Source organism: Xiphias gladius, chromosome 8 (assembly GCF_016859285.1).
Source record: "Xiphias gladius isolate SHS-SW01 ecotype Sanya breed wild chromosome 8, ASM1685928v1, whole genome shotgun sequence".
NCBI lineage: Eukaryota > Metazoa > Chordata > Actinopteri > Istiophoriformes > Xiphiidae > Xiphias > Xiphias gladius.
Window position 1 is genome coordinate 26,269,617 of NC_053407.1, and position 27,107 is coordinate 26,296,723.

The 27,107-nt window shown below is 40.7% G+C and overlaps 1 protein-coding gene across 2 annotated transcripts; it reads left to right on the plus strand.

Moving 5' to 3' along the window:
- Nucleotides 1–1,896: 1,896 nt before the first annotated feature.
- ampd3b (adenosine monophosphate deaminase 3b) lies at nucleotides 1,897–26,191 on the plus strand. 2 transcript variants are annotated; one of them, XM_040131885.1, is made up of 16 exons: nucleotides 1,897–2,131; nucleotides 9,604–9,677; nucleotides 14,371–14,593; nucleotides 14,777–14,954; nucleotides 15,592–15,757; nucleotides 17,337–17,556; nucleotides 17,800–17,929; nucleotides 18,179–18,373; nucleotides 18,766–18,897; nucleotides 20,583–20,746; nucleotides 21,237–21,363; nucleotides 21,578–21,741; nucleotides 22,518–22,638; nucleotides 23,364–23,537; nucleotides 23,882–23,992; nucleotides 24,940–26,191. In XM_040131885.1, the coding sequence occupies exons 2-16, from the start codon at nucleotides 9,620–9,622 to the stop codon at nucleotides 25,114–25,116; spliced, it is 2,340 nt and encodes a 779-aa protein (XP_039987819.1). In that variant the 5' UTR covers nucleotides 1,897–2,131; nucleotides 9,604–9,619; the 3' UTR covers nucleotides 25,117–26,191. The 2 variants fall into 2 exon arrangements, with proteins under 2 accessions (XP_039987819.1, XP_039987820.1); XM_040131886.1 differs by lacking the exons at nucleotides 1,897–2,131; nucleotides 9,604–9,677 and adding an exon at nucleotides 11,265–11,578.
- The last annotated feature ends 916 nt before the right edge of the window (nucleotides 26,192–27,107 follow it).

Below are 27,107 nucleotides of genomic sequence, written 5' to 3' on the forward strand. Positions count from 1 at the left end.
TCTGTATCTGTCAGAAACACTTGTTTGAGGTTATTGCTGCCAGAGGAGGTATGACCAGTTATGAAATCCAATGGTTCATTTACTTTTTCCACCGGCACTGTGAATGTTTAATGGCTGTGTTCAATAAACAAGAGAGATTATAATCGTTCGTGTGTCATTTGCTTAAGCGTAGATGAGGAGCAGATCACATTTTATGACCAATCAATGCAGTAAACCTGGGAAATCCAAAAAGGCTCACATCATTTTTCTTGGCCCTGTATTGCCATTGTTGTATATGTTGGCCGATAAGTAACAAGAAATTGCAGCACAGAAATGCAAATTTAGGTCCGTGGTGATTAAGAAACAGTGTCTCCATCATACGGTTTGTCCACCAGAGGGCATTGACAAGTTGATTGCTCAACTGCAAGATGTCCCGCAGAATATGTATCTTGGTCACAAGAAAAATAAATCTGAATGATCCATGTTAAGTTTTTTTTTTTTTTTTTTTTGTAACTTTTTAATAAAACGAGTATTGGCTGAAATATCTTTTTTTTTTTTTTTTAACCCTCAGGTTGAAAATCCAGGATCACTCAGGCTTTACTCCCAAGTATTAAAAGGGGAAGAAATGTTTTTCTCATTTGGTGCGGTGGATTTTAACTGGCGCGCCAGTACTTTAAATATGTACTTCTGTTTTGCACCGGCCCTCAAAGGGTGGATGGACCGTGTGAACAATTGTGTACACTCGAGTGGAAGATCCTACCCCTGACCACCCCTCAAAGTATAATGCAAATAGAAGAATTTTGTGCTTTTTACTGGGGGGGGGGGGCGACACTGGAAACATTGTGGCTAGATACTATAACTACTGTCTTTAGACAACAAGGCCACCAATGCTCGACAAATAAAATAACTCAAATGTAATAAAATGCTAGAACGCTAAACTCTCTTTTTCAAGAAATATTGGATCTGTGGAAAAGTTAAAGAGTGAATATATAGGATCAAAATCCTAATCCAACTATCCAGGGGCAATGAGAGGGACTTCACTGATGGAAGATTTTCCTTCACCGTCCAGGTGGTGGTGTTGTAAACCTTACTCCACCGCCCAGAAACCACCTAAGCCCCAGCTTTGCATGCGATACCGTAGGTAGTCCTCAGACAAATTTGTATGACCGATGTTTATAAGAAATCCCTGACAGGAAGTTTTATAAAAACAAATTTCAGGGAAGCACGTTTTTCTCTTTTAATAATGATCCATTTCCCCCCCGTGCATCTCTCTAAATGAGAAGAACTGCACCACTATAACTAGTTCTGTAAGTAAGTAAGAATTCAAAAGGTATTTGAGATTTACCTTAGCAAAACTACTGCACAGTTTTGATAAAGGTAACAATGCAATACATTTGAAAGCATTGGGCAAGGTTATTAATTCCAGGTTGTTCATTGAGGATAATGCACTGTAGGGTGTGATAAACACGCTACCTTACAAAACACCCAAAGACCACAGTGTCTTTTCCACCAACCACTGGGTGTTTTGGGTGTTTCAACATCGGACTTCCTTGCCCCGGCAACCCAGCCAGGGTGGATCAGACCCTGTCTCACAGCAGTACAAAAGTCGAGGCAAACGTTAATGGATTAAACTTTCTTTTCTGCAACTGTCAAAACTGTAACAATTCAAAAGAGGCCCCACCTTAAATTTAGATAAAAACAAACTATTTTATCTGTAAATACTATCTGACACACATGTCTATCCACATTTGCTATGCAGTCATATTCCCTAAAAAGGGACAGCGAGATTTTGCAGGAACAATGCCCGGCCCATACTAAAAGAGGGTGTGTGATGTATACATATTTTCCCTGCTCATGAAAAAGTGATACGGGGGTTCTTTTGCAAACACAAGCTTCCTCCAGCACTTCCTCTACTGAACAGAGCAGCACTGGTGGAAATCACTTCCTGAAACTCATTTTGAGGGCTGTAACTTCATGCTTTTACATTGCACACCCTTTACACTTGTTCAGACTGGCAGTGAAACACTGAAATGGCTGTGTCTGCCTGCTAGAGGAGGTTGCTCTGACAGGTCTTATCTTCAGTCCCATAACGCCTAATAAGGGCCGCTGCAGTCCCGAGAGGTTTTAACATTTTTTCACCACCAGGAAAACAGTAAGTAAACTTCTGTGTCTGTGATGCTTTGTGTCTGAGTTTTTAACGCTTATCTTCTTATGCAGATAGATAGAGGTGCATGTGCTATCTATAGCCACGTATTATCTTTTTCATCACTCTTGCTTTTTTTTTTCTGGTACTTTTCTTCTGTTGACAGAAACACCATCAGTTGCATGTTGTCCTGGAGGTTAATACAGATCAGACACTCTACTGAAAAGATGCACCTTATTTCTGAAATGTAGCAGATGACTTTCAGTGCTATATTATTTGTTTTCCAGATTGTCGTGCGTCTATATAGAGGAAATAGAAGAAATTAAAATACCTAGAATACTTCAGCTGTAGTGACAGAGTGACAGTCAATGATATTTCAGTTCACAGACTAAAAATGAAGAGTTACACTGTGGTTAACACCTCTGAAATGCACCAGAAGGTTTCTGGGTTTTTATCTATTTATTTATTTAGGTTATTTGAGAACATTAAGAATATGTGCATCTCTACGGTAGAGTATCTGATCTGTATTATCCTCCAGGACAAAATATATACCAACAACCTGTTTGAAACTTTTTTTGGCTAAATGCAAATAATGTTAGAAGTTTGCCAGCATGTTGGTGACTAATGACAACGCATACGAGCCTAATGAGAAGGGAGCACCTGCCTCTGCTAACGCAGCACTGTTATGTCTGGGACAATCGAGGTCGGCTTCAGTCTCAGGTTCGGCTCAGCATCCATCCTGCCTCTGAATCTGTTTTCATGATGGCAAGCGAAGAGCGAAGACTTTCTCGCACAGACCTGTGGTCGCAAAAGGAAAGAGAGAGCGCACGGTTTTTTCCAAAAGGGCAGGGTATTAACTGTGTTGCGGTATCCAGAAGTCCAACAACAAATTCATATTTGACATAACTTGAGTCACATTTCCTGCTTTGGAAACTTTATCACGTCAGGCTTTTTCCCGAATAGTGCGCTTGTTCACAGCTTTTTGAAATATGCATGTCTTCTTTAGTTATTGTCATTTATATGTGCCCAAAATTTGCCCATGCAAAGCATTGGGACTCTGGTCGCTCTATTCCCACAATCCTGTGCACTAGCTGCAACCAGATTTTCTAAGCCAAAATGGCTGATGCCGGAGTGGCCTTTCGTTTGTTATTTCTTCGTCAGTGTTTTTTTGACTCAAGATTTTTTTTCTAGCGAGAAGTCGGGTTAGTGTTAAATAATTATGCATTCAGTTAGTTTCCACATGTACATCATATAGTTGTTTAATAAATCTAATGGTTATGGCACTTTCATTTGTAGTATTATGATCTTAGTTTTAAAAAAAATATTTTGGAGATTCCTCTGCATACCACGAAAACTAAGATGCCGTGGTTTGAGAACTATTGTACTAAACTAATTATTTCATTTTTGTTTTGTAATTAATGTTACGCATTTTGTATTATTTTCTAATAACCCTTCCCCACCCATGGCTGTTATTGTGCACCTGGCCAATCAGTGGAGTTAAAATCTCCCCCCTAAATGTCCTTTCCCGGGGTGTGTAGGCGTTACAGGGTTATTCAAATCAAACGGTTTTGCCGAGGTACTCCCTGCATGTGTGAATGCAGGTAGTTCACACTCATTTGTTCATTTCAATACTGTAAAGGGTGAAAATGACCTTCGAGTATTTGTGATATAATTTATTCATTGCTGTTCACGGCAACGTAGTGACACTAAAACACTAAGCGAGGAAGGCTGATAACTTGAGTCTATTGCATTTGTGTTTGTTTAAGCCAATTCGTCCCAGCAAACAGCCAGCACTGACGTCAGGGACTACAGTGTGGACATGTAGGGAGAAGAGTTGGACAGTGGCCTGTCTGACAAATGCTAAAGGCTACTGCTAGAGTGCAACAAGACTGAGTCTTCAGCCATGCTAGCAGCTATGTGAGACAGCAGTGCTTTGAGCAAATGCTACCGTTAGGATGCTAACATGCTCACAATGACAATGCTACCATGGTCATGTAAAGCAGGTATAATGTTTACCGTGTTCGCCATCTTAGTTTTGGCAATGTAGAGGATAAATTAGTGCTAATTACCACTAAACACAAGTACAGCTGAAGCTGACGGGAGTGCCGTGAATTTTGAAGTTAAGAGATCATCAAATTCTTCCTGAGTGGAACATGAATGTGTGTGTCCAAATGTCATGGCAGTCTACCGGCCACCCAATAGTTACTGAGAAATTTCACCCGAAAAACCACAAACGCAGACCTTGTGGTGAGGATAGAGGAAAAGTCAGGGGATCACCCAAGTGATTAGGATTCATCCTCTGAGCACCATGGATATCAGTACATAATCTTAGGGTAATTCATCGAATAGATGTCAACAGTTGTCAAGTTGACCGACCAATCCACTAACTGATATCGCCATCCCTGGCCTGGCTACAACTTTTGTGCTGTCGTTGTAACAGAGAAGTTATTGTTTTATATTTCCTTAAAATGCACACAGTCATCCTTAGTGTGCCAAAAAAACAAACAAACAAAAAAAACAAGGATGTATCTTTTAATACAGCTTTTCTCAGTGAAAATAATGACAACAAATAGCCATACACTCAGCTGTTAATAGAAACAAATACACTCAGCCATAATTTTGGTTGCCATATAAATGTGTTCATTTGCCATATTTTATACTGCGTATGTCCCAGTTGAACCACAGCTAGCAAACACAGTGCATTCCATTAAGAGGCCAGAACTTGCTGTGCGGGCATTTCCCCAAAAATGCAACGAGACTCGACACGCCTGTTGAAGAAAAGTCCAGTTGTACACATCAAAATTGTGACCAGAGTCTGGTTTTATGGTCTTCTATAGAGATTTATTACCCTACTGGGTGGACAAGTCATCACAGAAACTGGTCTAACTATCACGACTGCTTGTGTTGCCCGTTAACTTCAAGTACCTTCTGGTTTACGTTACACATCTGTGACATCCCATGGTCAGAAATTACTCATTTCGGGGCTAAGACACCTGATCTCTTAAGGGCTTTTAAGCACAAGTTATGGCCCACCACGAAAAACTTCTAAACCCTCAAACTACCTCAGCTGCCACTGTAGCTTTGAAATTTTTAACATACATTTCAGGAAAATGTGAATATCTAAATACACACAAACCTGTTCACGATGATGTTTTCACTACACTGAAACCGAACACTATCATTGCAGAGCCTTTATACATGCAAAGTAGTGTGACTCAGTGCTGCGGTGTTTTGGTGTGTACACACGGCACTAACAGGAAAAAACAGGAAATTCCAAAACCAACAGAGCCCTTGATGTGAAATGCTCTTAACCAACTGCCAGCTTGGGTTTCTCTTTGCACCAGTGTTGGACACCTCGGTGTTGTGTACTCTCAGACAACTAACATTAGCCATTGTTAAGTCACAGCTGTGGTAAATTGAAGTTTGTGTGTCAAAAAGCCCAATGTGGGGCTAAAAACTGAATTGATACCACACTGATATTACATGCATTTCTATGGAAACTTAATGCCAAGGCTTATGCAGCATATTGTAGATCAACCAAATTGCATTCTCAAATCAACATAATCATGGCTTTGCAGAATGAAGGACCAGTTTTTCCTCTTTTGTACCTGTAAGCTTGTTGTTTCCAGGCTAGCTCTTTGAATTAATTTAACAATTTCAAGCTTCTTCTGATATTCCAGCTTTTTAACATTACAGTCTTAAAACAATGGATGTAATTGTTGATTCCCTAAAGCAAAATCAGCAGCATTGCAAGATTAATGTGTAGAAAAGGTGGAATTTTCAAACACTCACTAACGGACAGCCCTCTGGGTCATTTTGAGAATGAGCTTCGAAGCCTTTGAGACCTTAAGGGTGGTGGTGCTGTCAAATATGGCCAAAAATGGCATTTGATTATTCCTTCAAAAAAACATGTAGGTTTGAACCGTTCAAATATCTATTTCCTTATTATGTCCATAAGAGGGCAAACGTATATTTTCAAGATGTGCCCTCAGGTTGCTAGTGCTGCGATGCTAGCCCAACTGTAGCCTACATAGCTTGCATACAACTTTATCTCGAGGTTCCACAAGTTTGCCAAACGGGGCTTTTCAGATTGCTCGGAGTGCAAATCAATCTCTCTGTTGCCGAGTTGGGTTATGAACTCTCTGCCATCATTACCAAACCTCATTACCAACATTACCAAATGTTTTTGAATTATTCACTCCTTTCAGCTGGCCCTGCATTTCATTTTCAATTAACCAATAAAAGTGACGTGTGACTCCTGTCCGTCATGCAGTTTAGAGGTCTTCACGGGTCCACCCCCCACCCTACTACCCAAAACCCCATCTGGGACCCGTACAGGTTCGGATACACGTTTCTTATGGTCAAACAGGTCCAGGTTGGGTCCCGTTCTAATGCCACAGGTCCCAGCTGCTGATCATGATGGAAGTTCATCTGTGGCCACAAGGTGGAACCAAATGACCTAAGCGAGTGCCCGTGCTCAGGAGGTGAAGGGTCAGAGAGCAGACCTGCTCGAGAACAGTATGATAGCAAATTTATTAATGCTAACGTTAGCAGCCGTGCCACTGAATGAGCAATCACTATTATAGTTCAAAAGGGCAAGAAGTCAAAGTTATCTTTATTATGCTAGATGCAGCAAAGCTGATTCTAAATGAGTCGCATTTGTCATCTGTCAGTTCACCTTATTTACATAGCGCCAAATCCTAACTGAGTTTATCTCAGGGCACTTTACATATAGCAGGTCAAGACCGTACTCTTTCTAGCCATATTTACAGAGACCCATCATTCCCCCATTAGCAAGCACTTGGTGACAGTGGCAAGGAAAAACTCCCTTTTAAACAGGTAGAAACCTTGAACAGAACCTGGCTCATGGTGGGTGGCCGTCTGCCTCGACCGGCTACAAAATTCCTTAGCGAAAAGGTATTACATAAAAAAAACAGGGATTTCACTCATTGTCTAAAAACGTCGACTTCCAATATCAATCAAAACATTCAAACTGGATACAAGGATAAATGACTTGGATCAATGACTGGGTAAAACAGACCCTTTCTCTTCGAAAGCAGTGTGTGTGCGTATGTGTGAGAGAGCGATGAGGAGCCCTGAACTTCACTTTAATCTCTTTGACTCCACTGACCCTCCAGCAGATCTATCATTGAAAACACATGTTGCGTGGGCAAGCACTGTGTAAAGCTTCAGAATCATGGCCGTTACGTTAGCATTTTGGCAACCTGACACCGCTGCAACACCAAACATTTCTCACTTGGACTCTCCGCCCGCGTGGAATGAATCTGTTATTTTAAAACACTTGGCAGCCTCCTGCTCCTGCTTTTATTTTCATTTTTTTCTTAATATGATTCTTCAGAACCTGAACCTCAGCACTTGCCAAACTTGACCTAAATATGCAGCTAAGCATTCAGTCACTCTCAGCAGCTGATCTCTAGTCTGCTCCACTGGCCTTAGTCAGACATAAACAATCTCAAGAAGTGTACTTCCTGAGAAGCTCAAATATGATACTGGTGTGTTCTGTCTGTATTCTAAGTTAAGTGTTGATCTATTACTTAAATAAAATCTGACACCCTCATAATTGTAGCCAAGATCAAACAAATATTCTCTTATTTGCATTCAACAACTACAGCTATCGTCACTCTGGCCATAGCACAGTATCAAAACCTCGCTGGTGCAGTAGTTGTTGAATGCTAACAAAATAATTGTCTTGAATCAACGGATGAGGTTCTCAAATTTTACTGTCGTCCAGTATCATGTTCAACCACTTTGGGAAACAGAGCTCAAAGGAACCCTCTATGGCAAACAAAAGCAAGTTAAGCAGAAATTAGCCCAGAAGTCATGCAGGCTCTCTATACACATTCCTTGAAATTCCAGAAATGCCATTGCCTGCACCACTTTTTAGACACTTACAGTTGCAAGAAAAAGTATGTGAACCTTTTGGAATTTCCTGTTTTTCTGCATTAATTGGTCATAAAATGTGATCTGATCTTTATCTAAATCACACATTCACAGAAACAATGTTTTTAAGCTAATAACACACAAATAATTATAATCTTTTGAGTCTATATTGGACAGAACCCATTAAACATTCACAGTGCTGGTGGAAAAAGTAAGTATACCATTGGATTTAATAACTGGTTGAACCTCCTTTGGCAGCAATAAACTGAAACAAGTCCTTTCGGTAGCTATGGATCAGACCTGCTCGATGTTCAGGGGGAACTCTTCCTCACATAACTACTTCAGCTCAGCCATATTCTTAGGATGTCTGTCAGCTCTCTGAGGTAATTTCAAATCATCTCTGTTCGGTTAAGGTCTGGGCTCTGACCGAGCTCCTCCAAAAGGCAGTTTTACTTTGTTTGAAGTAATTCTGTAGTAGATTTATTTTGATGTTTAAGGTCATTGTCCTGCTGCATCACTTAACTTCTACTGAGCTTCTGCCGGTGGAAAGCCACCCTGACATTATCCTGTAAAAAGCAGTCCCAAATCATGACGCTCCCTCCACCGTACTTAACCGTTGGGAAGATGTCTTCATGTTGATATACAGCGCCCTTTGTAGGCCATACATAGTGCTGCATGTTCTTCCCAAACAACTCAACCTTAGTTTCATCAGTCGACAAAACATTTTCCCGGTAGCGTTTTGGAATGTCAAGGTGCTCTTTGGCAAACCTCAGGTGCGCAGTGATTTTTTTTGGAGAGCAGCGGCTTCCTCTGTGGTGTCCTGCTATGGATACCATACTCCATGTAACCATGCACTATGATTTGTGTGGGGAAGACTCATGAACAGGGATGTTGACCAGCTCCAGTGTGTCCTTTAAGCCTTTGGCTGTTACCCTGGGCTTCTTTTTTACCTGACTGAGTATTCTGTGTTGTGTCCTTGGAGTCATCTTAGCTGTGTGCCCACTTCTAGAGAGGGTAGCCGCAGAACTAAATCCTCTCCAGTTACAGACGGTTCGACTGTGGACTGATGATTATCTAAACTCTTTGCGATGACTGTGTAACCCTTTCCAGCTTTATGCAGATCAACAAATCTTGAATGTAAGTCTTGGTTCACATGAGCAGATGCTTCTTTTGGATAGAGAACTCAAAATGTTTGACTGTTGTTTTTTTTGTTTTTTTTTTATAAATTAAAATAGCTCTAACCAATTCCCCCAATCTTGTGTCTTTGACAATCTAAACTGTGAGTGTTTGAATATTGAATATTGAGAAGAACAAACAATGACCTGTGTGTTATTATAGGTTGTTTTCGTTCACAGTTGTAACTTAGATGTTGATCTGACCATATTTCAAAACCAATTTATACATGAATGCAGATAATTCCAAAGGTGCCACTTACTTTTTCTTGGCACTGTGTTTACTACTTTACTTCAGTTCTGTAGACTTGAAACTCTCCCAGCTCACTCAGGATTCACCTCTAGAATACAACTCCACCACTGAAGTGTTGATTGGTCCCGTGTTGATTAAGGCTTTGTTTCACCTAGGTCAAAACGGATCAAAATGAGGAGAACGGACACGCCCCTGTGTAAGCAGCAGTCTACACCATGCTTTGGGAAAGGTGAGTAAATACTCTAGTGTAGGATCAATATAGCATACACAGGCACATGTGCACATTTGTGCAGGGCAACAAACTCTAACAATAGTGTCACAAAAAAACACAAGCACAGCTCTCACTTCCACTTATTAAAACTTGAGCTTATGCCACAGTTTGCTGTCGACAGATATGTGGCCTTGGTAAATGCCACAATCCTTGTCCAGCGATTAAACTGTTGAACATTCTTTTTGCACTGCCTTGTAACAGTATTAAATACTGCAAAGTACATTTTTTTAATGTCATCTGTTGGAAACATGAGGCGAAGAGCTGCAATGACTTTGCAGTTTTTTCATCAAAATTGTAAAAGCAAAATTTTGTTCCAGTGCAAATCAAAGTTACATGTTCTGTAGTCTTCAGCCAGCTGTTTCTAAGAGCTATACAATTCAGGGGACAACTGTAGCAGGTTTTAGTTTCCGAATGAGAACAATGAAACAGTAAACCAAGAGGAAAGTTGATACACTAATCCACTGTACTCCAGACAGTGGTTGCTCAGAGTTAAACCAGTGATATAAAGTGAGACAGAAACGTAACAAAAGCCTGAACCGATAGATTTGTGAAAAAAACATTCACCATCCATACAAAACAGGCCCAAACAGGTTTTCTTCTGAAATGTATTATCATCACAAAGTGATGCAAAAGCCAAACCCTGTAGCTTCAACCGTCTCTCTTTTTCATATCTGAGGGAGAAGACAGGCATTGCTAATTTTTTTTTTTTTTACACGTTTTACAAATACCTTTCTGTTTTTCAGTGGAAGCCAACATATTTAGGCATATTTTGTCTTCAGTTTCAGTTTTAGTCAGACTTTGATTTATTTTGGATAAAAGGATGCAAAGTTATGAGTAATGAGCCTTCTTTACATCCCTCTGCACTGAGGTCAAAGTAATACGCTGCGTGTGCACGCATGCACATGTAAACATTAGAAACTCAGTTAAGCATTTACTGTACATGGATTTCTCTTGATCCCCCCACCAGATTAGGAAAAGTAAGTTTCTTGTTAAAAAAAATTTGTTTAAATGACTTATCGTCAGCTTTGTGCAGGAAACACACAGACAGTTAGCTGCATGAACCTTTATACGCCAGCTTAACCATGGAAAATTGTTTTCATCTGACAACCAATGTATTTTTATAGTCATTTTATCAAGCAAGGGTTTTGTTTTTGGTAAATAATGGATTTTTGAAAATTGCACATCCAAACAACTGCCTCAGTAAAAACGGCTTACATTTAGTAAATGGCCATTTTAAGTCTTTAAATGCAAGGTAAGGCAGCGAAAGCCATACTTAACTCAGTCATCTTGGAGAAGTTAAAGAGTTTTTCAGATATACTTTCCCAGGGCTTTAATATTACGTAGAGAACCACGGCATTTCATGCCCTTGTTATTGCCCCATTTCACAGACAGCCACTCACATGTTAGCAGCCAGTTGTGACATACCAGCTTGGATTAGCAGCCCCTGTCGCCATGACGTTCTCAACACCCCAAAATAGAGATGGAGAGGGACACTCAAGACAGCAACAACTAGCAGCTGCATTATACATACAGGCACCAGACCGCATAAACAGCAGAGCAAAGCCTGGCTGAGGCAGTCGGAGTGAAAACACAGAAGAGACGCATCGTAGATACAAGACAGATACAGACACCAAGTCCAAGGAGAGTCTTGACAGCATCAAGTGGTTTCAGCAACACTTACATGGTGTTGATGTGTTCTGTAAGACCCGACATCGAGCGGCAGTCATATGAAAATAGTGGACCCAAAGCTAAGAACTAGGGAGTCTAGAAGAGACAGAAGCAGACACATGAAAGCTGAAATACTTGACTCAACAGGCAGAGACTAAGAGAGCCAAACATGGCCCGAATCACTACCGAAGGTAAGAGACAGATAGAGCTTCTGTATAGTGGCACTGAGATGCAATGTGATGACAATTACCAGTGGGTTCATTCAGTGTCTATAGTCTGAGGCACTGACGTTTGGTGGTCAATTTCCCTTTCTGATTCTAAGATAGGTCACCAGCTTTAAGCCAAAAGGGACAGCTGAAACAAAGGAGTATAAATATTATTAAAAGTGTGTATTGTGAATTATTTTATATAATATTATGTTTGTGATAGGCTACATAAAAGGTCTACTCTTCCAAAAAACAGATCAGCATATTAATTGAAATTTTTATGACATACTTTAAAAGACCCTCCAAACATACCCAGACTGCTTCGTGTAGGTCAGGTTTCTACAGCTGGGGCATGTAAGTCAAGGTCATCCTAAAAGCCGCTCAGCTGTTCCAGTAGAGAGAGCGTGCACGTGCTGAGAGGCTCGTCAGGAATGACAGCTACCGAAACGCGCTAGCCTAGAAACAGGCAGCAAACTGTGCCAGTGCGAGGGCAAATGTTCGTGTTGTCATCTGTGAAGGTGCCAAGATCACTCAGATTTCAGGTGGGCTGAGCTGCATGTAAACCTCTTAGGATGCTAAGTCTGCAGCAGAGTAATTCGCTATTTTATACGCTGGTACTGCTTGGTCTGTCTCGCGCCTGTTGATTCAAATACCTCCCACACGGATTGATGCTGGAGCTGCCCAAGTGTCTTAGACTGGCTGCAACGTTAATATTATTAGTAACAGCGATGACATGGAAATCAGAATAGCCAAACATCTCCACTACTGATGGGATGTTGGATAGCAACAGTAGTTTTCACATCAGGGAGATTAAGCAAGCAGACAAAGCTATTTAAGAAGCAACTCTGCTGTGCTTCATCTGGTCTGATCAAAATATGAATTCACAGGGTCCCAAGTATAAATATAGGACCAGAGTTCATGCCATGGGTATGTAAGCGAATAGCTCGATACAAATAAACACGACTGTGTTCCCACCAACAAGGTCTTGAGAACCAAAAGTTTTGATAATAACTGCAGTTCTATCAACAAATCCTCAGACATTCACTTTCCATTTAGAGTAAAAGCTAGTCAAATGAAATCCTGTGAACTATCAGGATACTTATCTTCAGATTCCTTGGGAATGTTTACTTACTTTGCCGTCCATACATTTGTACTTTACGTTGATCTGGTGTAGAGTTTCTGCGAAAATTGTAAATTGAGCTGTAGAGAAAAACAATTTTGACCAATTTAAAAGATTACCATGGCAAATGCAGGAACGATGAAAAGCCTTGAAACTCAATAAAAGATCACCTGTCAATCAAGCTTTTAAAAATCATGCCTCCCAATGTATGAGTCATTAATGGTAATAGATTAAAAAGTCATCCATCAAAGCCATGCATCAACAGACAGACAGCAGACTGTGGAAGCAAGATCTTTTCATGTTTTCTGTTTTCTCTGCATTGCATACCATTCCCAGTACTTTGAGGTCTCAGAGAGGGTGACCCTTACCCCCCCCTACCGAGGGGCTGAGAGGTCACACTGCCAGTCTGGGACACATGGGACAGTGATTAACTGTGTTTACTGTAACTTGCCTGACACATTGGCAGGACAGCGAAACACAAGTCAGCCGCTCGAGACAAGTTTACTGATGTGAGTTAAGACGAGGATTTGCAAAACGTGCCAAGCTCAACCCTTAACCCCACCCACCCACCCCTAACCTCAAACTCATATTTGTATGTCTAATGTTTATCTCTCTGGTATTTGCATTTACTGCCACCACTAAGATAATGTTGTTTGTCCATCAAGTGCTGCCATATTTCATCTCATTTAAGACATAAAATATAACTTGTTAGCAAGTTGCTCAGATTCTGAAACCACGCCATCGCATCGAAAATGTAATCCTTGTTTCCAGTACACACACAAGTCATAACATAACACTACTTCAGTAACTGCTGCTAATGACTGCTGTGGGGAACTAATTACCTAGTTATCACAATTATTACACAATATCAAAGTGGAGCAAGCATTTACTTCGTCAATCTGCACGTAACTGGTAGCCTCCACCCAGGGACTATAGATGTAAATTGGCTTTTGGCTACATCTAGTGCAATAAGGGCTGCCACCCAAAAGTTGATGAGTCAGTTTTTTTTTTTTAGTACAAAGAGCAATGCAGGCGCAACATTGTGGCAGGCTGTAAACTTTACCAACCGAGTCGTCTTAAAATGACAAAACTTAGGTGGAAGTAGTCAGGTGGTGGAAGCGGAGGGCAGCACAAGACAACTTGTTTCTGTTGGCCACTCCGGTACGCTCAGCTCCGGTGTCTGGCTGACAACACAGCCAGCAGCCCGGCAAGAAAGACACTCTGCAGTGTGGTAGGATTTCACAACTGAGCTATGACCAATGAACCACGACCACCCGACCCCAGAGTCGATGCAGCCTGAAATTTAATCTTTGCCCAGCACCAGTGACAGAAAGTTGGTGGATTTTCTCCTTTCCATTGAATTACATGCCTTATATTAATCTATGTGGACCAGTAGGACAATTGACATTTTTAACTGCCAGGAAAAACAAAAAAAATTATAAATGTCAACTGGGTATAACCCAGCATTCACTGTGGGCCTACACAAAAAGAAGCTCTTTCCCCTGAATCACTCCTTATTATTGATATCACTGCAAATTATTGATAATAATACACACTTTCTTCCAAGCTACGTTTTTATACCAAGCCTTCCTTGGCAATACCAAAAAAAAAAAAAAAAAGGACTCACCTAAACTCACATCTTTCTCGACTCTCTTAGAAATGTCACGGCACTTCCCAAAAATTTCAATGAGTGCGGAGGACGAGAGGGTGCGCGTTATAGCAGAGAAGGTTTACGCCTCGGCTCTGAAGGAGGAAGACACCAGAGATGCTATGGCCCTGTTCACTGTACCGGAGGACTGTCCCATCGGTCTGCATGAGGACAGGGAGAGGGCGCTGCAGAAGGAGATGGCTGAACATCAGTCTCAAGAGTCTGTTAAAAAGTAGGAAATGGAAATACATTTGATCAAACATGCCTCTCGTTCTGCATAGCCTTTGCATCATAAATCTCCAAACAACAGAAAAGAGATAAGAAAAATACTTCCAACCCTTTGAATTGGATCTTAGGCAAATGTGAGCTTTTAGTTTGTGAGGTGAGTAATTTTTGTCCTTTCTCGTGTCACTAGGAAGAAGAATTTCATGTTGAAGCGTTCCCAGTCGGTATCTTTACAGATACCCATCAGCGGTGATTGGGCCCTGTCTGCGGTTTCCCCAATTCTCTCCCCAACCACACCTGAGCCTGTTTTCCAAGAGAGCCTCCCAGACTTCCAGAGAGTTACCATCAGCGGGGATTACTGTGCAGGGGTAAACAGGATTACCACTCCAGGACATTGATGCACAACTACACGCGATACGAACACATGAGTTCACACATTTCCCAGTATTCAAAATGGGTACCATCGTTACAACAAATGGCTTTAAACACCCAACAACCAGAAGAGAGAGGCCCAGTGGTCATTTCCCACCAGAAAACTAAATGGATGACAGATTTTTTGATTCTTACCAACAGTGGGTTAAAAAGAGGTTTGGACTACAGGTGTCATCAGAAGAATGGCCATGTTTTTACGTAAACTGAAAGGGTTTATCCTCAGTACAGTCACCACTATAGACAAAAAACTAAATACAAAAATTATAAAACTTTCAATTGACTAAATATTAATTTTTTCACCCGAGAGCAGGACAGAAATTAATGTCAATTCATTACTGCTGTGACTGCCCATTGTGTGCTTGTTGAAATGCAGTCTGTTGAAGACTGGCCAAGTGTTTCCTTTCAGCTGATGTAAGATTGCTCCAGAAAGCGCATTCAAATAGCTCTGTGCCATGGTTCCAATGTTTCGTTACAAATCTAAAAGAGTTTTTGTATTTAAGATTTAAGATTACGTTTAACCACCTGAATTTACAGCTCTTTAAAAGGGTGAAAACGTTTCTACAACATTTCCAGATCACAGTTGAGGATTATGAGCAGGCAGCTAAGACTCTCCTTCGGGCACTATTCATCAGAGAGAAGTACTCCAGGCTGGCCTACCACCGCTTCCCCAGGACCATTGCCCAGTTCCTTCGCAACGCTGAAAATGAGAAGTGGCGAGAGGAGGATGAGATTTTGCCAGGTAGGGGCAAACTCTACAGGTTAATACTCCTGCAAAGTACAAAATTATTGTATTTATTGTATACTCTTTACTCACACGTGCCCAAATAGGGACCACGTACGTTCATTCTAGATCTGTAGCTGTTTCTCCAGCTCAGCTGACCAACATTACACTTTTTTTTGGGTAAGGAACAAAAACATGGAGGACGATGCAGAAAAGTTTGGAGGATGGCCAGACGGCCCTCACTGACATCCAAAGTTAACAAAACAATTTAGCCTGAGAGTAGAAACAAGCAATGACAACTAAAGAGAGCAATAAAATACCTGCTCATTCCCACATCAGATTAAGTGCAACAGCCTTCCATAACACGATGGCAGAAGAAGAAAAGTGCTCGACTATAACAAATGAAACAACAACTGGGACATTAATTTGATGTCAAGGGTTGGGCACAGTCTCTGCTTTAGTTGTGTACTGCATGGTGATGGTGAAGCTAAATGGTTATCGGGTGTTCTACACGACTATTTTTAAGACCTCCGTTCATGTGTATGAAGTGTGTGAGCCAAGGTCAGTCAGAATATTCCTGACTTCAGATAGGGACAAGCTCCCAGAGGCTTCTGCTGAATACAACCCAGTGAATAACAACGAGGGATAGAGAAAGGAAAGGTGTCATTTTCGATGCATTAATACAGTTACGACAAATATTTAGTGGTAATCTGACCAACACATTTACTGTATTACTCCGTTTAGGTAGTCATTAAAATTTTTTTGCACTGATCAGTAACAAACAAGCAGAGTTTGTATTTGATTGATAAAGTGAGTATACTCAGTTATAGTATGACCTCAAACAAGTCAGAAGAAACAGTATACAAAAAAATGGGTTTTTTTAAGAGTTGGAGTTCATAGACAAAATCCTACTAGACCCTCTGAACGTTAGCACAAGCAACAGGGTTACCAATTTAACATCCAAATTAACATAGCCTACAGAAACCCAAATTTTAGCCACAGAAATTTCAAGGTGCCCTTTCAAGAACAACATCACTTTGGTTCTTTACATCATAGTTCGCTGGTGGCCAAACTGGTGTAATATCATTTCACAAATCTCGCTCAAATTGTGAATTTTTCACTTCAGAGAACAGCAACTCTTAAGCCCTTACTAGCCTTCCTTGGGCTGTGTAGAACATTTGTCACGTGTCGTTACCTATACGTAGAGATCGTTCCACAAGTTTCATAACAAAAATCATAAGAAACACAGCTCAAGTTTTAATTCCATAATACATGCCTGTTTTTAATGCCTGTTTTAATTATTACAATTACAAACAATTAATTGTTTGTAATTGTGGTACTATCTGTAAAGAGTGACAAAGCTACCACACTGTTATAAATTATCTTCAACAATTTTACCATAGTAAAACATTGATTATGATACAGAATTTATACTGATAACGATGATAATTTAATGGAGTCTTGAATATTTTGCATGATGTTGTAATACTGTTTTTATCTATGAAACTCAGCCCTATTGAAATACATTCTCTATAGTTAAAATTTCTATGATTATTCCTCATTTGCCGTTTTCCTAAGTTACTCCCATTGTCTGCAGACATCTGGCCTTTGCCCCATGAAGGGGAGGACCCATACTCAATGGAGGGTATTCCCGAGGACCTGAACTATGAGCTGCAGATCAAGGATGGCGTAATTCATGTTTACGACAATGCAGAGGCCCTGACACAAGAGCAACCCCACAGCCTCCCTTACCCCGACATTGAGACCTTTGCCATAGACCTGAGCCATGTCCTTGCTATGATTGCTGATGGCCCAACGTGAGTACACAAATACTTTCAATATTCTTAAACACATCACATCAAAAAGAAATTTTAGACAGTTTTAACTGATATTTCACAATATAGTGTGAATAGGTCTACCTTCCTGATGTGTTTGGACAGTATGCCTAGAGCAGAGGATAAGTCAGTAGGGTGGTCCTGAAAGTAGTTTCTAAAAATGACACATCCTCTATTTTTGCTACATGACATGTTTTGCTGATCCTCTGTTGTGTTGCCTCACAGGAAAACCTACTGTCACAGACGGCTGAACTTCTTGGCCTCTAAATTCTACCTTCATGAAATGCTGAATGAAATGGCAGAGCTAAAAGAGCTGAAAAGCGTTCCCCACAGAGACTTCTACAATGTCAGAAAGGTTGGTTGGCATTTTTCCGTCTAGCTCAGTATGCAAACATTGAATAGCTTCGTAGAAATTCTGTACTAAAAATTCAATTCAAATCCATCTGGCCAACACAGCTTCAACCTGAGCCCTTGGGCTGAGGGGCTGTTTCACTACAGCAGAAGTTATTGCTAGCTTCAGTGCCCTCAGTGTAAATAAACTTACGTTTATGGATCTTCTGTAACTTGTCCAACAAAATCACTCTTTCCTTCATGTCAAACACAGGTGGACACACATATACACGCTGCTGCTTGCATGAACCAGAAGCATCTGCTGAAATTTATAAAGACCACATACCAGACAGAGGCAGATCGTGTGATACTGGAGAAAGGCTGTCAGAAGGTCACACTCAAGGAAGTCTTCAACAACCTCCACATGGACCCCTACGACCTCACTGTAGACTCGCTGGATGTGCATGCTGTAAGAATTTTTTTTTTTTTAAACATTACACATTTCCATTATCATTCCTCCCAGACTGCTGAAGCCTTCATCAGGTTTCCCTTGCATCATTTATATAAAAAGACAATGTCCTTGAAGCAACTATATCAGGCATAATGGCTATGCGCCTGCCAACAATTAATTTGTTGTTTTCAAATAACTACAGCACATTTCACTAACCTGTGCTTATTGACACAAGGATGCAATTATGGGCGTTCATGCATTTCATATGGTGTTACACAATCATTTTCTATGTTCCATGCAAGGCCCTTCCAGTGTGTAATATGAAAATAATCAATGCAATCACTTTGCCGGAATGAGAATGTGATCACGAGTACACAAGATTCATGGTCTCTCACGAATTACTCTCCTAGGGAAGACAAACGTTTCACCGTTTTGACAAGTTCAACTCCAAATACAACCCCGTGGGAGCCAGCGAACTGCGAGAGATTTACTTGAAGTCAGACAACTACATCAAAGGAGAATACTTTGCACGTCTCGTCAAGGTGTAGTATGAGTTAACATCATTTGAAGCCTCTGCACGCTGGTGTTTTCATTTATCAGGTCTAATTAGATTTTTCTGTTCAGGTTTAAGTTGGATACAACAGGGATGGAACTACATGAAGTAACTCCTTAAAACAATATGGATGATAATAAGGGTCAAGGAGACAACCATAAGTGCAAGAGTTAGAATCTTTTTGAATCTCACGATTCCATTCAGAATTGACTGTCGGTACAAAACCAATTTTTGGTTCAACAAACAGAAAATGGGGCACTAGGTCTTACTCCAGTTCACTGTTCACTGCATGCCAAACCATTCACTCATCACACATGTCTTTAGGCCGCTAAACTGCTAGATGAAACATAACTGGCAGTTAAGCTAACTGGTCTTGATTAAACTTGCCCTCTGAAAAACAGTAGAAAGCAGGGAAAAGTTTTTGGAAGTTCACATCTTGTTTATTCAAAAAGTTAACTGCATTAATCTGGAAGTGTGTTACCCATGTGTCTTTGTTTGTTTGTTTATTTGTCAGCAGGATTACACAAAAACTACTGAACCAATTTGCACCGAAGTTGGTGAAGGGATGGGGCATGGGCAATGGAAGAACTCATTACATTATGGGGCACATCCACATCATTTACTATGAATTAGATTTTTCTTCTCGGAAGTTTGGTGTATGTATTTGCTGGTTATTAAGTTATTGATTACAAAATGCAGCCAAACGCTTGTCTTCTTTAAAGAGTAACTACAAAATAACTCCGGTGGGTGCACACTATACACTGTCCGGGTGCTGCACTGCGCTGTCGTTGAGTTCCCCCGTTTTCATTCCGTCACCATAACATTATCAATAACATACAAAAATAGATTTTCTCCCACTTCTACGAGGTAAATATTAAGTGCAGTCTTCAAAAAAGGTCTAACAGGCTCTTCTGACTGAAAATAATTAGCCATGTCACAGTAGGAAAAGTACAGGTGAAAATAATGCAATCAATGATAGGTGAATTCCATTTTGCTGCTTCAGTTGTAGGGTCATGGTATTTTGCACGCTGGCCAACTGCCCCACTGTCATGACTTACTCGGACAGGAGAACAAAGCCATCGTTAGTGTTAAACTGCTGCACCTTTTATTCCAAAATGTCCGCTGTGAAAAAGGAAAAGGAAATTACAGCAGATATTTTTTTTTCAGGATCAGAGCACAAAAAAAAACCAAAGAGAACATTTAAATGCACTAAATCAATCGTGCGTGGGTGCATCAAAAAAACAAAAAAAACAAAACAGACTGCACTAAAAGATCTTTCGACAGTAGCAGTGTGTAGGGCCTTAACTTTGTTTAGCTTTTTGCCTTTTATTTATTTAAAGCAGGATTTCTTTTCCCTTCTTCAAACATATGCGTACTGTATGTGTACTATATCTTTGTGTATAATGGTTTGGATCTTTAGTGTATCTTGTGGGAAAGGTTGTAGATGCCTTGCGCCCACTAGTGGTGGTCTACTGAACTGTCACTAGAGTACATGAAGTTTTATTTCATGCTTGTGTTTCTTTGGAGTATGAAGTGCACTTGGTTTGTGAATATTTAGAAATGGCGCACATATGGTAGAATTATATATTATCTGTCCAGTGAGTGATTACTAACATTCACTTCTGCTTTATGAAAACACATCAAGAACCTCCTGTGGTTTGGCGTGTGTTTCAGGAAGTAGCTAAGGAGCTGGAGGATAGTAAGTACCAGCATGCTGAGCCCCGTCTGTCGATTTACGGCCGCTGTCCCAGTGAATGGGATTGCCTGGCAACCTGGTTTATCCAGCACAAGGTCCACTCGCCCAACATGAGATGGATGATCCAAGTTCCCAGGATCTAGTAAGTGCTCAGTGAAAGCAGAAGCCAGCTGTGAGACAGCAGGCATATGCCTTACAAAAAGACAAACAGGGTCCGGTCAACACAAAAGGGACTGGGTGCATTTAAAAGGGGGAGGGCTGTTGTAGGGAGGGCATTTGAAAAAAGGAACATGTTACCAACTGTTACAAAATGATTGCCATATGCCATAACAGTTAGTCACATATAGGGTTGCAAATATATCAGCCACTCAACCCTAACGAGTGCTACATTGCGTCCTCTTTTAAATACTGAGTGACGAAATTCCAAATGTCCAATTTTTCATTTTTGCAATCATAGTTTACGAAATCCTGATTGGATAAACTCTATAACGCTTAACTTTGGCTCTAAACTCGTAAACTCAGAAGAAAGGTAGGATTTTACTCACCAGGCTGTTCTAAATAAGTAGACAAATGCTAAAATGTTTGTTGTTTGACTGGAAAGATGAGCTGATTTGTTTCCCTTTGTCTCGCAGTGACATTTTCAGGTCAAAGAAATTAGTACCACACTTCGCCAAGATGCTGGAGAACATTTTCCTCCCCCTCTTTGAGGCGACAGTCAATCCGCAGAAGCACAAAGAAATACATGTATTCTTAAAATACGTAAGTACTTTTATGATGCGTGGAATCTGTAACAAACAAGAAACTTTTAAAGTGAAAGACTTTTCAGGTCTTTGAGAACAGACAGAGCAGACTAACATTAAAAGACAAGGTTAAACTACCTCTTTGCACTGATGAAGAAACATGTGTGGTTCTGTTATATTGTTAATAATAATCATTCTGCAAATGTGCTGGGATTTTTTTTGTCGTCCTGCAGGTGACAGGCTTTGACAGTGTGGATGACGAGTCCAAACACAGCGACCACATGTTCTCTTACAAAAGCCCGAAGCCTGAGGCGTGGACCACAGATGACAACCCTCCCTACACCTACTACCTGTTCTACATGTACGCCAACGTCATGGTGCTAAACAACCTGCGCAAGTAAGTCTACCATGTTTGTGCATGCAACAACCTTGCAAAAGGTTCCCGAGTGGGTTTTACAACATCGAATGCCAATCCAATTAACAGGGCAGGTACACAAACGTCTTCCTGGTAATGTAGAGGATTTTAGAGGCCAGAATTCTTTCCATCTTCTGTGTTTTTCTGGGCACACACGGGTGGGAATGGGTGATGGGGTCATATGGACAGGCTGCAAGTTAAGTCTGACAAACCTGTTCAGGCTGATTCCTCACAGGGGAAAAAAAAAAAGTCGTTTTCAGGGTGATCTGCTCGTCTTTTGCATCTATCATAAAACCTGAATCTAAGCAAACAGCTATGTATTGTTGAAAAGTTTTTGGCCATGGTAAATCTAATGGGGTATCGATAAACAGATGAAGCCATAAAGGCTGATCAAATAAACCATGACGTCTGCCGTTGCTGCTTATTTCCTGCAGTGCAGATGCAGCATCAGTGCATTACTGCCACCCACCGCTAAATGACTCTGATCCACCAGAGAGGGGAAAAAAAATTGTTGCACACCAAAATTTTTACATGTACACGAAGGAAAATTTTTCATCATTAATGTTTCACAAATGCTTTCATACAGGGGGAACCACCGATAAAACTGCATAATTTACCCAGTGTTACAGAAGAGTTTGACCTACTGGTCTTCTCGAGTAACTGGAGATTCTTAGAATATCTTCAAAGAAATGAACCTCACGAAATGCTACATATTTTACTACTCGCATTACTTTGTACTATTATTTGGCCCTCCCCAGGGAGCGAGGACTGAACACCTTCCAGTTTCGTCCCCACTGTGGTGAGGCTGGCTCCATCACCCACCTCGTCTCCGCCTTCCTCACAGCCGACAACATCTCCCATGGACTCAACCTAAAGAAGGTGCAGTCCCCAGTTCATGCTGGGGTTTGATGCACGAGTCAATACATGTTGATAGCTGAGGGTGCCGATACGGATATCTGATATTTCGTTCCAATATCAGAGCATAATAAACACCATTTTGTTACCAATAACAGAAACAGAATGAGATTATTAACCCTGTGGTGCTCGACCTCCAAGATTTTGTTTGTTTTGGCTGTAAATGACAACCTGAGGAGCAAGCAATGCTTTGGCTGTTCATGACAAGAGCAGTCACTGACCGGATGACAAAAGAAACAACACCAAAATCTACCGCTACACTGAACAAGAACTGTATGAAACTTCATCTTCATGCAGCCCCTTTAATCTACAATATAAACACACTTAAATTTGTCTCATTTGTCTCTTGATTGGAATTTCTTCAGGTGGCACTCTCTTCTACCTTCAGCCATGGGGGCTAATTCTGATTGTACCCGCTAGATAGGTCTGCTATTTTATTCAAAACGATTTACTGTTGCCGCTGACAGAAACCCTAAAAGCTTTCTTTTGCCATGCCCCAGCAGTTTTAAAAGCGTTCATGAACCGGCCATAGGTTGAATCATTCTTACATTACTATCAGTTTATAGTACCCAATGACACATTTATACTGCATCAATGAAAAAATTGCAGATTACCCCTTTAACCTCAGGTGGTTAACTTTCTCATTCATTACTCGTATTACTGTTGTGTCAACACCTCCCCCTCCCCAGAGTCCAGTGCTGCAGTACCTGTACTACCTGGCCCAGGTCCCGATCGCCATGTCCCCGCTGAGCAACAACAGCCTGTTCCTGCAGTACTCCAAGAACCCTCTGCCAGAGTTTCTTCACAAAGGCCTCTGTGTGTCGCTGTCGACTGACGACCCCATGCAGTTCCACTACACCAAGGTCAGAACCACAGGAACGAGAAGGAATCGTGTGATAATTCATTTTTAGTCACATTCAGAATCACTTCAATCCCCAACTACAGCGGAAGTAAAAGATTTGTTTAGGTGACACTAGTCGAGAGACATCTAGGCAGATAACTGGACCTCACTTACAGTAGAATTAAACATGTACTGGTGTGTCTCATGCCATGCAAGCCAAAATTACACCAGTACAAACTAGCTAAAAAACATCCCCTCTTTAATCGAAACACATCTCACACCTGATCCTGAAATTATCCTAAAATTATTGCTAACGTTTTCTTGGTAGTACCTCATCACAAATGATCCTTTTAACCCCTTTTTTAGGAGGCTTTGATGGAGGAGTATGCCATCGCAGGCCAGTTGTGGAAGCTGAGCACCTGTGATTTGTGTGAGATAGCCAGGAACAGTGTGCTGCAGAGCGGCCTCTCACACCAGGTAAAGTCCAACTTTTTTGCAATCCTTTCTACGTGTGTTCCTATCAAACATCTCCCTATTTCCACAGTTGGACTAACAGGATTAGCTTGGTAACATTTTTCGGGCCGCCAAAAAAAAAACAAAAAAACACCAAGGTTTCAACTGACAACATAAGATCAAATCAGGGGCTTGAGCGTTAATTCAAATCTCTTGTTGACAGTTGAAGAACTGGACTTTTTTTGGCAGCCTGGAAAGTTTAACAAAGGTAGTTGCGAACTATATGTCCCTGAGCGAATAAGTGCATGGTTAAGGACAATACCAATAAATATTTGAGATTATAAAGAAATTTGATAATGGTGTATCGGTTGATTTCATTTTTTCTTACATGAACACATTACGTATAAAAATATGGTTTTTAAGAACCGTCAATGCGAGTGACATTTTTCAGTTGAAAAATGCATTTTTGGCATTATTACCATTTCTTCTCATTAATACCAATATACAGTATCTGTGATAAACTAATATTGGCCAGTTTAATGGATTATCCAAATTTAGTGGTTAGTCTCTACTTAACATCATCGAAAAAAAAAAAATCAACGTTTCCTTTGAGTAAATTACTTGTCAGACAACACAGAGTACATTACATTAGCCCAGCCTGCATTATAATGATGCACGCTTCCACTTTGGTACAGTCCCAGCCAAAACGAAAGCTTGTGCCAGAGCTCATACTACTACTGCATGAGTTCTTATATAGAGAGGAACACTATTCAGTCGGGCTGTAAGCTGACCTGGTATTTGGGACAGGCTGTCCACTGAGAGAAAGGTCAAAAACCCAACCACACAATTGTTGCTATGAGCCCATGTCCCATGTTGAGGTCCCTGAACTCTTACCTGCTCCGGACAAAAAGAGCCTGCCACATTCTGCAAACCACTCTACAGTTTTTAAAAAAAAATCTTTTCACCCACAGGAGAAGAAACACTTCATTGGTTCCAACTACCTCCAGGGTGGGCCAGATGGCAACGACATTCGTCGGACAAACGTGGCGCAAATCCGCATGGCCTACCGTCACGAGACTCTGTGCAATGAGCTCAGTTTTCTAGTGGACGCAGTGAAGGCGGAGGTTGACACTAGCCAAGCTAATTGATTAACTACGCCAGCTCAGACTTTACCTGGATACGTCCTCAGGGGATAAAGGGCTATGAGTTAGACGCCATATTCTTTTTTTTTCCCCTTTTTTTTTTTTTTACATTGTCTTATAACTGTTTCTGACCCAGATTTGAAAAAAGGGGGTTCTTACTATTTTTTGTTGACCTTGGTGCAGGCATTCGGAGTGGCCTACTTAACGTAGCATGATAAAAACTTGTTTTTAAGACTGTATTCAAAGCTGCATCAACAAACCTCGCCCATCACTGTTTGCCTCATTTTATTGGGATACAGGTTTAATGTCTTTTGAAGGGTGTGAGTCTACTTGTGGATTTGGACATATGAAAACCTGATTTAGAATTGAGACGTTTAGAAGCAGGATATAAAATGATTTCCACTGAGATAGTTTTCCAAAAGTAGCACTGCATGCTGAATTTCTTTGTGTCACTTTTGCACATATGCATGTTTCGAAAGACTTGAAAGACTCACGCCTGTAGTCCTTAGCAAGTGTATGAGGAAAAAAATAATAATTTGAGGCTGCAGTCAGGTTTGCCTTTTCACAATGAGTATGTCAATTGCATGATTTTGACAGAGAGGAGTAAGAGGCCAGGCAAATATTCACAGTGGCAGATGCAAGTGTACCTGAGACTTAAAGCTAGTGTTCTAAGTGAAATCACTTATCACAAACCCGTTAAACTCACAACTGTGAAAAGACTCATTAGAAGGATTTTCTTTTTTCTTATGTTTGTAATTTCTCATGGTTTTTCATACGTAAAATAAAAAACTGCAAAAGAGTCGAGAATGTTTTTGCATAAACAAATATTCACACTGGAGAAAATGTTACCGGAGAGTTTCAGTTTAATAAATTGACTGAATGATTAATCGGTTATCAAAATGACTGTTTATCAAACTAAACTTACTATTTTGAGAGACCAGTTCTCAGTTTTTTGTACCTTTTAACTGTTGAAAGGGTGTTAGGAATTAAAGCCTCAACGCTGTTTGAAACCCACTTTTAAATTTGTGAAAACTTTATTTTATTCATGAAAGTGGGAAAGGGAGATTTCACTGCCCCCCCCACTTCTAAACCCCACAGGACCAGGTCTAGATCAAATATCACTATATTTAGACCTGTCAAATCTGGACTAGATTATCCCAGATGAGGTAAAGACTCTTTAAAATGTGGTTTCAGATTTGTGAGAAATAGACTATCCCTGTATACATGATCGTAACAGTATTCAGGTTTCCTGATCGTCTGTGTGCAGCTGCGTCTTGATTCCTGAACCATCTCAGCCCCTATGAGATGGTTGCTTGTCCGGGCCAGCGGTCTGTTAGCCTTTAGCTTGACTGAGCTACGATACTTCATAAGATCCCGTATTTGCTCATTTCACATATCCGGTGCTCAAACTTCTTAAAAGATTATTTCAAATACGAACAGAGCAAAAGGGGGCACGACCCTTTCATCAACCCAGCGTGTGTGTGTACAGTAACCAAAACACAACTTGATCTGGCGGAGCGCGGGGCATTAGCATTTGAATAAATCCCACTCAATTAAAATTTAAATGGCGGAAAATTTCTTCTTCGTCCACCCACCACTACGCCGCCCAGTCGTGCCACTGATATCGCAAAAACCTATTCTACGAAATCACCATTTATACATGAAATTCGTAATAAATACGATTTTCGTCTCTTCAGTTCTCATCCTGCCCATTAAAGTGCTACCCGCATCTGTTGACTGCATTTATCTGGAGTTACCGCTAAGTGTTCATAAACGTTGTTTGATTTGATATGTACAATGAATCAAACAACTCTGGGTCCTAATATCAAAAACCAAATACCAGGGCCCTGGACTTAACTCCATGTGAGGATTGTTGCCCTAGTGTTCTGTAAAATGACATTGCACAGTACTAGGCTGAAATGATGTATGAAATAAGGACAAAAAAATGTTGATTTAAAAAAAAAAAAAAGCTATAATCGCACATAGCTTTAATGTTA

Excerpts from the sequence above, each read along its gene's own strand:
- ampd3b (XM_040131885.1), top strand. The coding sequence starts at position 9,620 with ATGAGGAGAACGGACACGCCCCTGTGTAAGCAGCAGTCTACACCATGC. Across the intron at positions 9,678-14,370 it reads TACACCATGCTTTGGGAAAG|AAATGTCACGGCACTTCCCA; the intron begins GTGAGTAAATAC and ends CGACTCTCTTAG. Across the intron at positions 14,955-15,591 it reads GCGGGGATTACTGTGCAGGG|ATCACAGTTGAGGATTATGA; the intron begins GTAAACAGGATT and ends CAACATTTCCAG.